This window comes from Lutjanus erythropterus, chromosome 17, assembly GCF_056507025.1.
Source record: "Lutjanus erythropterus isolate fLutEry1 chromosome 17, fLutEry1.hap2, whole genome shotgun sequence".
NCBI lineage: Eukaryota > Metazoa > Chordata > Actinopteri > Lutjaniformes > Lutjanidae > Lutjanus > Lutjanus erythropterus.
This window is the reverse complement of record NC_139333.1, coordinates 15,352,078-15,367,839: the sequence shown is the minus strand read 5'-3', so window position 1 is coordinate 15,367,839 and position 15,762 is coordinate 15,352,078. Positions and strand designations below refer to the sequence as shown.

General features: G+C 39.7%; 1 protein-coding gene across 1 annotated transcript; it reads right to left on the bottom strand.

Annotated features, from left to right (window-relative positions):
• Positions 1–1,387: 1,387 nt before the first annotated feature.
• LOC146312006 (alpha-tectorin-like) lies at positions 1,388–15,530 on the bottom strand. The gene is made up of 25 exons (XM_084740116.1): positions 15,481–15,530; positions 15,241–15,309; positions 15,028–15,051; positions 13,627–13,754; positions 12,558–12,703; positions 11,594–11,741; positions 10,902–11,043; positions 9,819–10,222; positions 9,145–9,721; positions 8,472–9,055; positions 7,618–8,170; positions 6,930–7,528; positions 6,506–6,663; positions 5,953–6,353; positions 5,594–5,790; positions 4,843–5,238; positions 4,453–4,736; positions 4,086–4,363; positions 3,801–3,920; positions 3,364–3,548; positions 3,090–3,250; positions 2,681–2,932; positions 2,370–2,529; positions 2,182–2,272; positions 1,388–1,970 (listed from the first exon to the last, which is right to left on the bottom strand). Exons 2-25 carry the CDS (start codon positions 15,284–15,286, stop codon positions 1,879–1,881), a joined length of 6,126 nt encoding a protein of 2,041 aa, XP_084596242.1. The 5' UTR covers positions 15,287–15,309; positions 15,481–15,530; the 3' UTR covers positions 1,388–1,878.
• Between the last annotated feature and the right edge of the window lie 232 nt (positions 15,531–15,762).

Below are 15,762 nucleotides of genomic sequence, written 5' to 3'. Positions count from 1 at the left end.
GGTGCAACAAATGTTAGCATGCTAACATTGTGAACACTGAACAATATACCTGCTAAACACTAAGATGTTAATATACTCATTGTGAGCTGCTGTCTCGTTACAAAACGATCCATTTTGGCCCACAACAGTGTCTGTGCCTGTGATATATTAATACAGCTCATTTACAGTGTTGATGAATAATTTTAGTAGTCCACATCTAGTCGTGATTTGGGATGCATGAATATACTTCATGGGACTCTTGTGCACATCACCTTGCTCAAGCCCAGTGCTTTCTCCATAGAATTTTATTTTGATGGCATCATCAATATATTATTTTCCAAACTCTGTGTATAACTTTTAACTAAAGATAATTTAGTTCAGCTGAAGCCTATTTCCTTTAAACTGAATTACTCCAGTGTTATACCTGTAAAGTCATGAATCTGAACATTAAAAATGCCCCGTCATCCTACATGGTGCTCAGACACGTGGTTTCCTGCAAAGCCTGGGTACATTAGATTTGCTGCGAGGTTTCCTCTCTACAAAGGATGTCTGTTAAATAATGGCTTGCAGATATCAGTTCCATTGTGAGCTATATATTATTTGTTGTGAATGAGCCGCTGTTTCTTTCTCTCATTCATGTTCACACATCGACTTTGAAAGCCTGCAAATGCCACATAAGCCACAGGATTAACCTCCCAAAGGTACGCTGTCGTAAGAGCTAAACTATTACATGAGAGACACACAGTGATCTAACAATGACTCCAATACAAAGAGGGTGTTGGTTCACTGGCACCGTCATGAACACAAATATTTGGATACAGAAGTAGACTAGCTGACCATGAAAACTACTTAATAAGATTAAATAAAAACAGATGCATTCTTTTTCTATTAAGCCAACAGATGTGAAATGTGATCTGTAAAGTAATCTGCACATAATTTACCTGAACTGTCAGGAGTGGACTACATAGCCTGTGTATTGGGCCATGTGGCGTTGGACATATTGCCCCTCTTTGAAGTCTTCGTACTGTACCATAACACCAATGACAAATCACACTTTGTGCGTGTGTGCTAAGTGTTGTTATGTCTATTGTAGGCCTCATCCCATGCTGTTAGGGAAATGTTGATGGACAATGATAAATTTCACCCCCACAGAGAAGACACAGGAGATATCTGCTCTGTCAGTCTCCACACTCAAAGGAGGTCCAGCACAAAAGAGAGAAACCCGACCTCTTGTATCACTGACAGCTTCTTTCATGTTAAATGAGAACCATCCTGAATTAATGCTTTGGATATGTGCTTATTTTTGCATTTACATTGTCCTGTACGCTGGGATAGCAGTGGAATTTGCTTACTTACTTAACAGTGTTTATAGATGCTTCTATGCAGTTTCAAAAAAATAACTCCAAACTGTAATTAAAAAAACATTTTTTTATTGAAAACAATGTTCACACAAGAATGCCAATCAGCATCTGTCATTTTCATCTTCATTATTAATGATGATAAAAAATGAAATATTAATTTAATGCTAATATAAACACTGCAAAAGCCTAGAGAATACAAACAACAAACATAACATGAAATACAAAATGTTGAGCAGTAGACTTCAAGTCAAATGTGTAATTGATCTTATGCTGCCCTCTAATGTTGTAAAGAAAAACTACCACAGCTTTCAACAGATGTACTTCCAAATATTCTGTGACATATATAACATTTTCAATCCTACACCATCAGAAAAAAATGCATCTCATTCTACTTTTTTATTGGATCACAAAAGAGAAAAATAAGTTACCATTCTTAAATCTGTGCACAGTGATTAAACTACCGCTCAGTGACTAATATGTTGTGGTGTAATATGTATAGTTTCATCAGTTCACTGTTCTTGCGCCTGTCTTTGACTCTCTATGTCAGAGTTTTGGCGATCAGCAAACTAACCAGCAGGGTCACCATGGAAGTCAACTGGCCGGAAGCACTGCTCGGTGTCATCAACGTGTCTGCAAGACAACAACCAAGATCACACTTTAGTGATAAAATAAAGACAAGCGGTGTGTTTTCACATGAACACTGTGCTGATGTAAATTAATACACATTTGAGTCTCTTTACTTTGTACTTATTCAATTCAAAGTTAATAACTTTTCATAACTGACTGAACGGTGCAGTATGTCATCTACAAAGATATACAAGTGCGAGAAAACGTAAGTTACCTTTAGGGACTAGTGGTCCTAAGAAGATGGTTGTGGTGTCATGCATGGAAATATCCCTTGCCACTCTTGTGTGGTGACCCGGGTAGCAATGCTACAGGAAACAACATTACAAGTTTTCAGCTGAAGCTTTTACAGCAGTCAAACAGATGCTTCTCTCAACAGACACACACAGACACAATAGTACTTACAGCGGAGCAGTTGTTTTGGCTCTTAAGACACAGGTGGACCTTGCAGTGCAGGTAGATGGATGAATAGTTGGTGAAGGTGAACATCCTGAAGGAGAATCGGGCAACAGTGGAGACACCATTCTGAATCACCTCTACTGTACCATCTTCTGGATTTGGACACCTTGAAGAGAGATAAAGTGGGAGTTATAATGTTAACAGGTGGAGTGAAGATGGCATGAAATGGAATAAACCCTTTAACGGTTGCTTAACATTTAGCTTTTTTAGAATCAGTGGGAGTTTAGTTATTAGAATGGTAACATAAGGTCCTTTACTCTCTAGTGATGAGATCCCAGCGGACAGGGTAGTTGGCATCATCGAAGGGTGTTGCCCAACATGAGTCCAGAATAGTGGAGATCTGCCGTGCATCGACTCCTTCCGTCTGCACCTCGATGTACAAACTCTGGTCAATTTCCATTTCTAAGTTTCTGCTTCTGGTCAGCGGGACACTGAAGCCTGCGTCCACGAAGGGGATCATCCTCAAATGATAACGACCCAGGCCCGACGGAAGCCTCTTGTTCACAATACTGTAGGAAAACATTACACAACTTGATTAAACTTGGGAGGGAACAACTTGGTTTTAGATCAAACAGAATTCTATGCACACTTCCTTTAGCCACCAGGACTTAAGGTAACCAAAAAATCATAAGAACCATTCAAGCAAGATGGTACTGTGGTTATCACCTCTCTAAAGGGTTGATGCCCACATCCATAGACAGGGCCTGAGCCAGAGGGTATACACAGGAGAAGTGCAAGCGAATGCTCTTTTCACGGCTAATGAGTCCGTCATGAGGGTCCACGTCGCCCAGGATGGTGTTCTCATACATGAAATGGGTCCCATTGCTCTGTAAGAGTAAAACAGCAGAAGACTTTAAGTATTTTGATAAAATATGCTTTTCACTTATCCATTGTGCATTTGAGAGGTTCACATATAATCTATAAAATGTATGCACTGTACCCTGAGAACCGTCCCACACAGCTGGTCATCATTGTTAAAGTGGAACACCAGTCGTCCGTCCTGGAGAGTCCCTTTACAGGACTCATCTCGGAGGTGTAGCTCACCAAGGTGGAAGCCAGCTTCAAACAGCTGACAGCGGGACACTGATATGGTGCCTGAACTACTGACACAAGTGATGGATGAGTCTGTACAAGAGAAATGTGTTTGTAAACACAAAAAGAAGTATTTGTAATTGATTACATTTTAAGTTAATGTTACTGATAGTCACAGTTATGAATCCAGGGGTAATGCAGACTATTTTAAACATGACAACCATTTCTAATCTCTGATAATCTCATGTAGCAAGTCTGATCTATTATCTTTCAAAGTCTCATAAGCTTAAACTTTTTATTCATTAAGACAAACTTGTGGATTATTTTAAGAGGAGCTGCCCTCACCGAAGCTCTCATTGTTGGGACGATGGTGGTGCTCATCACAGAAACAGCCATAAACACCATCTTTCTGACCACACCACTCATACTCTGTGCAGTCCAGCTGTTCACAGGGGTCCGACTCATCTGTGGAAATAGTGTGCACAGGATAAGACAAGGAATTATGAAACTTAAAACAATGAATAGAAACTTAATTTTGTCACATGTAGGGCAAATGGCATGTTCTATAAGTCACAGGATTTATTTCGTCATTTATTATCTTGGCTGTCTATTAGGCCAATGCAAACATACCACATTGCAAAGCTGGCCGCCATTCGGGAATGTTCAACCCCAAAACAGAGCAGGTTTTCTCATAAGCTGAGACAGCAGAGCACAGCATGCCATTGGCTGTAGTGTAGAGGCAGAGATCGTAGACACAGGAATGGAAAAATGGCCGAGGGTCAGAGTGCTTGTGACAGGCGCTGAACGGACCGCTAGTGTTGGTGATGACACTGCAGAGCTCAGAGTATTCTTCAATAAAGGGACAGTCATCCAATCCACCGCCACTTTCATCATCTGTGGATCCACATCTGGAAAGACATATCATGCTGCCATTACTTTCTGCTGAAATATCCATAAAATTATACACATTGATTTTCAGTTTCATTCAACAGCTCACCCTGGTTGGCTTGTTGGTGCTTTCCAGCTGTGACCAAATTGGTTATCACTTTGTGCCAATGTGCCATTGGGCAAGACTTTATCATCTGCAGGATTATTGTTGAAGTTTCCACACATTCCTGTGATTCTGTTTTCACGATTTTGACCCACTCTTACTAGTAAGGTATTCTGGCCATTAAACTCGACCATCAAGTCATTGGCATCAAGCACCATGTAGCTTCCCTGCCTTACCAGCCGAGCTAAGGTTCCTACAGTGGTGGGAAGAGACACCTCACTTCCATTTACCTGGAGGGATGAGAGATTAGAGAGACAGACAAGAGGTGAGAAAGGCATTTCTCGTTATCTGTTTACACCAGACAGATATAGATAGTTTTATGAAATAATTGTTTACCGTTACTCTTTTGTTGGGTCCAATCCTGATGTACTCACTCTCCTGTTGATTTGAGAGGTATATATCCACTGCTGACACTAATGACACACGGTTGTTGCCACGGTGATTATTAGTGGCTACTACCTTAAACTGTGTTTCATTGGCGTTGTGGCTCACACTCTCAGTAATGATGTAGGAGCATGTGCCCTGGAAATCAACCAGTGCCCCATCAAAGGTGATGTAATGTGGGTCCCCCCACACAGTGCAGGTAGACATTACATTATAACAGCCCAGCTGGCCATTTTGGATGGTGCACTCTTGTGCACTATTGCAGGGTGTAGCAGAACAGCGCAGGTCATTGGGAGCGTGGCACTCACATCGCTGGGAGCAACCTTCTGTCCAGAACGACTCACCAGCCTGTAACATGAAAAAAAGAGTTAGGGCACTCACTACACAGACAAAACCATTTGTGTCCTTTGGAAGTGTGCACGCAAGAAAAAAGCTCCCAGTGACTTCAAAAAATTGGGGCAGTTGTTTTTATTTTCTCTACTCCCCTCTTTATGTCGTTGTATGTGTGTGTGTTGGGTGTGATTGAGGTCTTATCTCTGGGGTTTCTGTTGTTCTCAGATTTACTGTACTTGGTTAATAAGCAAAGTGTACAGGTTGTTCATTTGAGCAGTATTTTACTACATTGGAAATGTATCATGATGGAAATCATTTTTTACCACATAGCAATTATAGACTATTTAGTATTTACTGGGATGTGACTCACATTATAGTAGAACCCATTATACTGACAGCCACAGCTTTCCAGAGGGATACATCTTGTCCCACTCCTGACGAAGCCTTCATCACAGAAACATCCCTCAGAGCAAACCTGCTCACAGGTGGCATCAATGCTGCTGGCACAGGTCTTGCCACAGTCTGTACCACACAGCTCATAATGACTGTTGGCTGGACACTCAAGTTCTTAAAAAGTCGGGAAAAAAATGGCAAACTAATTATTTTTATCCATATGATTGATTCATATAGTAGTAGTAGTAGTAGTAGTACAATATATAACCAGATTATCTCAGAAAACACATCTCAGAATTGAGACTACATTCACCAAATAAGACTTGGTTGACTTACTGCAGGTGGTGTTCTGTCTCCAAGGGTAGATCCAAACATTAGCAGACTGACAGGCACTGACATACGCCTCAATGGCCTTGCACAGAAGATCTTGGCCTTGATTTCCCGACACACAAACATCAAACACGCAGTCATTGAAATATGGTGTTGGGTCCACATGCTCATGGCAGAAGCTTAAGGGTCCATCAGGTGCTTGAATCACTTGACACTGGGCTCTAGCAGGCAGGTCATTGGTACATTGTGGGCAGGAGGAACCACAGCCATCACTGCAGGTGTAGTTGCCTGCCACCTTCCAAGACGTCCCAAAGTCATCTGGAGAGGTGACCATCATTCCAGATGGGGTGTAGAACTCATCATTACGATTTCCATTGAAGTTTCCACAAAGACCACATGTTTGTCCACTGTATGGATGATAATGATGATGATAATTAAATGCTTTCAGTGTCATAAATCAGGAGGCAAGTTGTTATTAAATGACTTAAACACATTTGAAAATATAGTTTTTTAAGCTTGTCAAGGCATTCCAATTTTATCTTCATTTAATGGCACATACCTGTAATTTGAAGGTAAAGAGATAAACAATGTACTATATCCATCGTAGGTGACAGTCAAGCCGAAATCAGCACTGACAAATACACGAGATCCACTTGCATATATAGACACACGACCTCCATCCAAGAGAATAGGCAAATTTTTATTCTCATCATTCACCTAAAAGAGAATTTGGAAGAAAGATCAGGTCCAACTTCTACAACTTGTTCTTCTGACATTCTCATAAGAACTAATGCAAAAAAAAAATAAAATTAAAAAATATTTTGTAATGAATTTAATATGTGCTTGTAGTAATCTCTTAATTTTCTTCCTATATTAACTTTCTCATGAAAACAGCTATTTATCAATTATTTGACAATTAGCTTTGATCTGATTTTAAATGATGCGTAGTAATCACCTCATGGGAAATGATTGTAACAACTTACTTGAACCACACCACTTCTCCCTCTTGAAATGTGGACTCGATAGCCTCCGACATTCACAAAAACTTCAGCAGTGATTGAAACAGGCAACCCATTCCATGGCTCATTCTTAGCTTCCACTGAAAATGGACTGTGCCCAGCTGTGGCATTACAAAGTGTCACCAAAACATAGCGGCAGGTTCCCTGGAAGTCATAGGCCTTGCCATCAAAGGTGAGGTAGTGTGGGTCTCCAGAGGCAGAACAGGTGCCATGAGGGCTGGGATGGCAACCAAACTCACCATCCACCACACGGCAGGACTCTTGGGGACCACATGTCTTGGGGATACAGCGGACTGTCCCAGTAGTGCCATCACAGCTGCACAAGCTCTGACATTCATCACCATCCCAGAACTGTTCGCCACTTTCCAGATAGCGTCCTTGGTGATAGCATCCGCAGGCTGTTGGTGCCACACACTGGTTGCCATTGAGGACAAAACCATTATCACACTGGCAACCTTCCTGGCACACAGTGTCACAGGTGAAAGGGAAAGAGAGGCTGGGGCAGGCGGAAGGACATGTGCTTCCACAGAGTTGATAATGGCTGTTCACAGGGCAGTTTTGTTCTAAAGGACAAAAAAACAAGTTAATTGAAAAAGGTTATCACATATTTTTATACCTTATCCAGACTTAGTCAAAAAGAGAGAGTACTTACCACAGTTAGTTGCATTCCTCCAGTGTCCAAGGGCAATGCTGCTCTGTTGACACATTAGTGCATAATCTCGCAGGACCTCACATAAGGCTGATGCTGGATCTTTAGAGGCGCCAATGATCTCCATACATGTATCTATATACTGCTGTGGATCCACCTTGGCCCAACATGGGACAAATGGCCCTTGCAGTGAGCCAAGAATACTGCAGTACTCACTAGCATTGTTATTTGTGGTAGAATTCTGATTTACACTGTCCACACAGTGAGCAGCGAGGGAGCCATCTCGCCAACTGTCTCCAAATGCCTGAGAGCTGTTGACCAGGATGCCATTGGGTGTGCGGAAGTCGTCATGTGGGTGACCATTGTAATCCCCACAGAGACCACCTAGTGAGCCACCGTAGATACCAGGGGCAGTGACACGGACAAAGTGAGGCCAGACTGTCTGGACAGTTACACCAAAGGAAGTGCGAATGATGATACTGTGAACGCTGCTGTGGTAGATTTGGATTCGATTGGATGCTGAGCTGAATGGCAGTCTGATCCGCTGACCGTCAACCTAAAGTGACATTCAATTTTGTAGTTAGCAACATTTAAACAAGGGTATGTGCTCTTAAATTACTTATTTTTTACTATTTATATTACATTATATTATATTTTATGACCAGGACATTGTAGCTGCTACAAGAGATGTTGCCAAACGGAATTTCATTGCACCCCTTGCAATGACAATAAAGCTTCTTATCTTATCTTATCTTATGACATTTCATTTTATCAATTTGTGCTACTGTTCACTTTTAAAATTATGAAAATATTATATTCACATAATCTGACATTTCAAAAATGTTTCAATCTCTCACCTGTACTCTGCTGCTACTCGACATCTCAATGGACACATGTGTTCCCTCTGCTTCAAACTTCAGCAAACGGGCAAAACCCTGTTGGCCTCTGGGCACTTTTTCTGCTGTCACCACAAAGTGGGGGTGGTCAGACAATCCCATCACTCTGGCAAGGGTCAGTCGACATGCACCAGGATACTGGTATGTCAGTCCATCAAACGTATGATATGACCCAGGGCCCCTTGTCCAGCATGTTGCATAGCTGTTGGGTCTGCATCCTCTTTCTCCATCTTCCACCCTGCAAGACTCTTGTGGGCCACAACCATGGGAGCGACAGGTCATGGAGCCATAACTGCAGCTACAACGTCTCCCACAGTCCTCGTCTAGTATTACAGTTTCTCCAGAGCGGTAGTAGCGGCCCTCAAAGCTGCAGCCACACTCAGCATGAGGGACGCAGACACCGGCACTGAGGATGTAGCCTGAATTGCAGATGCAGCTCTCTTGTGGAGGGAGAGGGCAGTTATGGGTAGAATTGGGGTTGACACAAGTAGCTGGACATCCTGTGCCTTGGGACTCAAAGTGGCTGTTGGCAGGGCAGGGGATTTCTAGAGAAAAAAAAAACATGGATATTGACATTGGCATTTTACCCAAAGGATTGGAAAAGAAATCATATTCTATTGACTGACAGACATACCACAGAAGCCTGGTCTCCTCCAGCTTGGCAGTTGTATACCATTCTGCTGACATTCACTTGCATATGCATTTAAGGCTTGGCACAGAATGGGCTGGTACCCTCCTGATGCACACAGATCATACACACAGCTTTCCACATGGGCCTGAGGAGGAATTTTTGCATGGCAAGCAGCAAAAGGTCCAGAACTGTTCTGGAGGATACCACAATGCTCAGCATTGTTGTATAACGCCTTCTGATCCTCAGTACAGTCAACACACTCCAGACCTCCACACACTACCTCACAACCAGGCTCATCATCCCCGGGTGCTTGCCAACTGTTGGCAAAGTCCACATCTGAGCTCACAAGCTCGCCTTGACGGGTTCGGAAGTCATCCTGAGGATTATCATTGAAGTTTCCACACAGGCCACATATAGCATTCTTGTAATTGTAGGTCACACCGATCCTGACATAATGATTTGTGTCATAAGATACCACCAGGCCAAAGTCAGTATTGACGAACACAGAAAAACCTGACTCATAAACCTGGACAGTGCCATTGTTGAGAGAGAACGGAGTTGCTGCAAAACTTCCGTTTACCTGTAAACGCACAAGCAAATACATCAAGAGTAGCAAAGACACATGTAGTCTCACACATAAAGACTTACTGAGTTTAACTCCAGTTATAATAACCAACCTTTGCTTTAGCATGATGTCCCTTGACAAGCTCAATGGTTTCATTGTAGACATATATTTTGACCAGTCGTGTCCAGGAAACATGAGTGCTGCCCCTGTGCTCATTCTTGCCCTCTACTCTGTAGTAGGGTAGCTCTGGATCACATTGCTCAGACAGAACGTAAGTGCACGTGCCCTGGAAGTGGAACACTGTATCATCAAAGGTATAGTAATGTGGATCACCACTTATACTGCAGCTGCCTCTCTGCACATTCTGGCAGGAGAACTGAAAGGTATCTCGCTGGCAGATTTGGGAAAAGGTGCAGGGTTCGTAGTGGCACTGCAGGCCTGTGGAGGTACAGGTGCACTTCTGTGTACAGGTACTGTCGGTCCAGAATGTATCACCCAGCTGTACAGTGGTTTCACCTTGAACAGAATAAAAGGTAAAGGTCACTTAAAGGCATAAACTTAATGCTAGTAAAAACTACTTTGCATTATGCACACTAGCAATCCCTTATTATGATTGGTAGACTACATATCTGGGGCAGACTATATAGCAAACAAGGCCTGGATTCTCATGTGATCTCACGAACCCAGTTGCCTTATAGGGCGTGATTTGGGCAGCAGGCCTGCTTACCTCACTCTCATGTGATATGAGATGAACAGTTGGCAGCGGTATTGCACCTCTAAGCTTGTTTGCTAGTATCACAATACCAGACAATCAGGTATTGACTGCTGATTTCTAAATGCAAAATAACTGCTTGAAGGACATCATCAGTTTTAGCAACAAATGCTGGGATTTTGCCCTCAATCTCTATTGAGCATTTAGAAAGTGACGTGTGACTGTACTTGTTTACCTCAGAGGGAGAAAGAGTAACAATGAGGAAAACAATGAGGATGACAGTGAAATTGTAAATACAGAGAATCTGTAAGGCCGGAAATATACTTGCTTTTAACAGTGTGGTCATTCATCATGACTGAGGCTCTCTCATAAACAGCATAAAACTATTAATTTCTTACTTTTTGGAACTAGAATATTTACAGTCATTTCAACTGAAAATGCTAAAAATTATTCTAAGCTGTTATTGCAAGTTTACATCTGTACCTTCAATTTTTTCCTCCAGATTCTGTCTTATTATTTCAAGTGCATTGAAGCTGTCAACTTTAAACACGTGATCTTCAGGGGGAGAAGATGCAATGGTGTCCAGTTCTTGTTTTGCTCCAGGGTTAGAAAATGCTCTTCCCACCTAGGGATGTTGAGTAAAAGTGTTGGAGGTGTTACAACAGAATTGATGTGCATGTAAAATACTGACTGCATTCACATAACTGACATAAGATCATTTAATAAAAGGGATTTATATAGGTATTACGAACTTAAAGTTTTTAGAAAATACATACTTATATACAATACTGTTCAAATTTTTGGAGCCACCTCTTTTATTGATGTTTTTCTTCTTGAACAGGTTCAAACTGTGTCGGTTCACAGTATATTTAGCTGATGTTCTGTGATACAATTCCCATAACGCTAACCCTAGACTAACCGTCTTTTTCTCTACAAGGTTTTAAGAATAGCTTTGCTTGAGCAGCTCACCTCTGAATTCCAGCTTGAACCAGTGTTTTGTTTGCCATGTACTGTCATTACTTTTTTTGCAAACCCTACAAATTTTAAAAGGATTTCTACAACCTAAACCTGCAAAAATACCATTCAAAAAAATATAGACTGCACCAAATCAAGCATTTGTGGCAGGTCATTCCAAACTTTTTATTAATATTGTATGGATACAACATATAACTTACCCCAATTGCAAATCGAAAAATGTTTTTATCCTCAGCTAGCTCTGCTGCATTTGGCAAGTCATGACGGTCACTAGATTCTCCATCTGTAATCACTATCAGACCCATCACACTTAACCTGGAACCTCCATATGATGAGAAGACATTTTTCCTGTCAAAAGAAAGATATGCCTTCAATACACGTTTGTGTAGTACTTTGAGTTGTGTTAAAAAAAAAAAAAAATCTAGTCTTGCATGGTAAAAAATAAATAAATAAATAAACTGCCGAGTTGGTTCATCCTGCACTGCAAATAGTTTGAGTTTTTTTATGCTTGGTTTGACATATTCATCTCTGATATTTCTGGATAATATGGGCATTATTTTTCAAAACAAATGCTATATTTTCCAATTCTGTGAGCACTGCACATGAAATTAAATTCACATTCACTTCAGAGAGAGACATTTCAAAACATAAGCAAATGAAACCAGAACCATCTGCATTGATAAACACCTCTCTCCATGCTATTAAACTGCTGTCTAATTGTTTATCAAGATTAAAATCTCCTCTTGCATAATATAGTGTGATGATTATCCCTTTTACTGCTACTGCACATCTGTTTACTTCCAAAAAAAAATGGTAATATTCGCCTACAAACTTAGTGATTTTTTTGTCCTTACGTTAATTACTTTATTCACCATTCATTCTGAATAGTGTTTTTGAGCATTTTGATAATCTTTTAACTTTAATTTCAATAATAATGTGTTCCATTTCTCTTACAACTGAGAGCTGAACTTCGAGCTATCTTTGGTGAAGTGTGAATTTGCACAAACCTGAAAACAGGTATGTCACATTCCATTGTGCAAGCAGGGAACAGAAAGAAGTTTCCCTTAATGAATGCTTACAGTTAAACATAAGAAAACCAAATTGTTCACCTCATGTCTGTACATATAATCAGCACGAGGTAATGTCATACATCATGTTACTTACACAACGTGTCGGATTCCAGCAGCTGTGTTAGTCCCTCCCCTCATTTGTCTTATTCCATCAATTTGAGCTTGCCAATTATTATTAGTATCAAATGTATTAAAGCTGTAATGGGTGGTGGAGGTTGTGGAGTACTGGGCAATGGCAAACTGCAAAAAACAAAGTTAAGAAATTTTAACATGTATGGATATTACTGGGAATATGTATTCATTCTTCAAATTATGCAATAAAAATAAAGCATGTAGGTCTGTGGGGACAATTAAGGGAGTGAAAAATAAATCATATGAAAGGTGGAGCAGTATTTGGTATTTTCAGTTGGATCCCATTTTTGGTCAGCGCTCCAAAATTAGTTGAGCGAGCTTGGTTTCCGCTAAAGCTTCTATCAACTTCAAAATTGTTTTAATACTCTGTCATTAACAAGCTTTATTTATATGTAGCACATCTGCTGTTGCTAAAACTGACTCTTGAAAAATCCAAAATGCAAGCTGTGTTTTGTTTTTTGTTTTTTTGGCAACTTTATAATACATCCTGTTGATGAAGAAAGACAACAGATGAGACACATACAGGACAGGGAGAGACAGAGAGGCAGCGTGGGAACAGCCAGTGTGCATGCAGCAAGAGACCAGAGGTGTGTGGGTGTGTGAGAAGAGAACTGAAAAGAAAAAATAAAGCGAGCAGATTGAAGTAGCTGGCGTCTTAAAACTAAAATGAAGTGGAGAATTAAGTAGAAATAAAATGGTGAAATAAGAAAAATCTTCCAGAAATAGAGTAATCTTTCCCTTGAAATATTTTCAACACACAAATATTTGACTCAGCTCCAGACCTGTGAAAAAGTTAAGACAATAATCTTGCGCTTTGAGTAATTATAAGTGTGGGAACATTATTATTATTATCCAGTATATTGTAGTAATAAGGGTTTCCTCTGTATACATTAATACATCAGTACTTTGGATGGCACCTTTGGTGTTCTTAAGGAATTGCTTGTGAGAAATCTTTTTGTTTACTGTCCCCCCAGTGAAATGGAATATCTACCATTGATTCTATGGTTTAAAAAATAATAAAACAGTCCTACCTTTATGTCCCTTCCCAGGAATGGTCTAACCAGCCCTTTCACAAAATCCTTCATTTTTTGAAAATCAGATGAAGATACGCTGCCTGAGCCATCCAACAGAAATGCGATGTCTGCTTGGGTTCCGCACTCTGTCAAAAAAGAAGAGGTGGATACGTGTCTGAATACTTGTTGTAGTTTCCTTGTTCCTGTGCCCCGTGTACCGTTGTGCTCATCACTCCAGACAAGCTTCTTGGCAAGGTGTGGAGCGATAATGCAACTACTGTGAGACTCTTATCAGATTAGATTGGACTCTGAAGTGGCTTGCCAAGAAAAATTGCAGAGGAGAGTGACAGGAAAACGTGGAGGAGGAGATCGAAAAATATAAATCCAAATTTCCAATTTAATGGCAACATTCTAGAGTTCTGAATTAATTCTGAATGAAACATATGAACCACTGAAGCATTCATACGGGAGCTACTTGACACAGCCTCCTATCTTGACCCTCATTTTAAAACCACATATGTATAAGATAGAGAGGGTGGATTGCATTAAGTCCAAAGAGAAACTTGGGTGGCTTCTTCAAATTTGCATCACACCAAAGCCAAGCTGTCCCTAAATCAGAAAGTCCTTTGAACTATCTAGAAACAGAGAAGGCTGACGGTTACATCCCTTAGATTTTTTATGCTCTCCCCCTATTCTCTTTAGTAGTAAACACAATGTTGCCACCCTAAAGACTTTGTAATAAGTCAATACATTTGTCAGCTTTTTAAATGAAAAATGAGCAAATCCTGCAGGAAAATTCAAGGCATTTTTGTATACTCTTAAAATGTAAATGTTGACCCTAAAACCAGTAAAACTTGAAAATATTGTTCACATTTGTATTAAAGCGGCTGGGGTTACATTACTACCAGACATTTGCACACGGTCGTTTATTTATTTTTATAGTTTATATTGTTAATTATTTTGTTTGAATGGAAGTTCAAAATACAACAAGAATCTTGCCGTTACTGTGATATAAAATTACATATACCTAGATAGAATATTTTGGCCATGTCACTAACATTACCAGGAAGCACACAAAAAATAAACAGAAATATAGTACACTTATATTGGGCTAGAACGGGGCTATGTTTTGTATTTGTTTTCCAAGAAAAAGGAAAGATGTTATTTACCATTACTAAAAAAGTGTTGCATAAAATATTAGAACAACTCTCAGTTAATGTAATAAATTCAACACCATAAACCAGTCTCCAAAATAAACATTTAGTTGAAAGTAGACAGGTAGAATTTAATGATCAATTATTATAGTATTGAATTAGTCTTCACACAGGTAATATATGAATGATCGAATGACTGGCATATTGAACTGCAAGAACGGATGAGGATCAAATGTGAAAAAGGATTAAATGGATAAAAACTTACTTGAAACCTGAGAAGTCACCACACCTGTGAATAAAACAAACAAGCTAGATGAGTAAAATAGATCAGCAAAAAATGTATAAATTATTATTACTTTTATAACATTTTTAAAAAACTAAACAAAATTTTATTTCCAAAACAATCCAACAATGTAGGGTACTTATATAGAAAGAATTAACTAAGAAAAAATGTAATAAAATATAATAAATTACTTACTTATCACCCCAAAAAGCAGCACAAACAACATGATTCGATTTGCCATTCTGTCAGACTCCAAAATCAAATCTGTTGATCAAAGACAATGAAATTAATTTACATCATATTTATTTATTCACTATAACAAATGACTGACTTAAATATAGTCAGCATAATTACAGTAAGTAATGAATGTTACTTTTGATTGCATAAAAAAAAAAAATCTTTGACAGTCAATTATGAGTCTTTTGTAATACTCACCTGTTAATAGATGCTGTATGTTTGCCTCTCATCCACTTGACAGTGCAGGGAGGGAAGGAGGCTTTATATAGTGAAACCAGACACAGAACCATAAACCTCCTGTACTAGTTACTGAAGTACTCACTTATTTCATCATATGTGACTGGGGTTTTTCTTTTAATGGTTTAAATGAGAAAAATCAATTTGTTATCTTTTAACTACTTAACTAAACACTTCTGTTCCAGTTCAATAATAATGAAAAATTAAACCATGTTCAATATAAACAAAGCAAGATGTAACTAA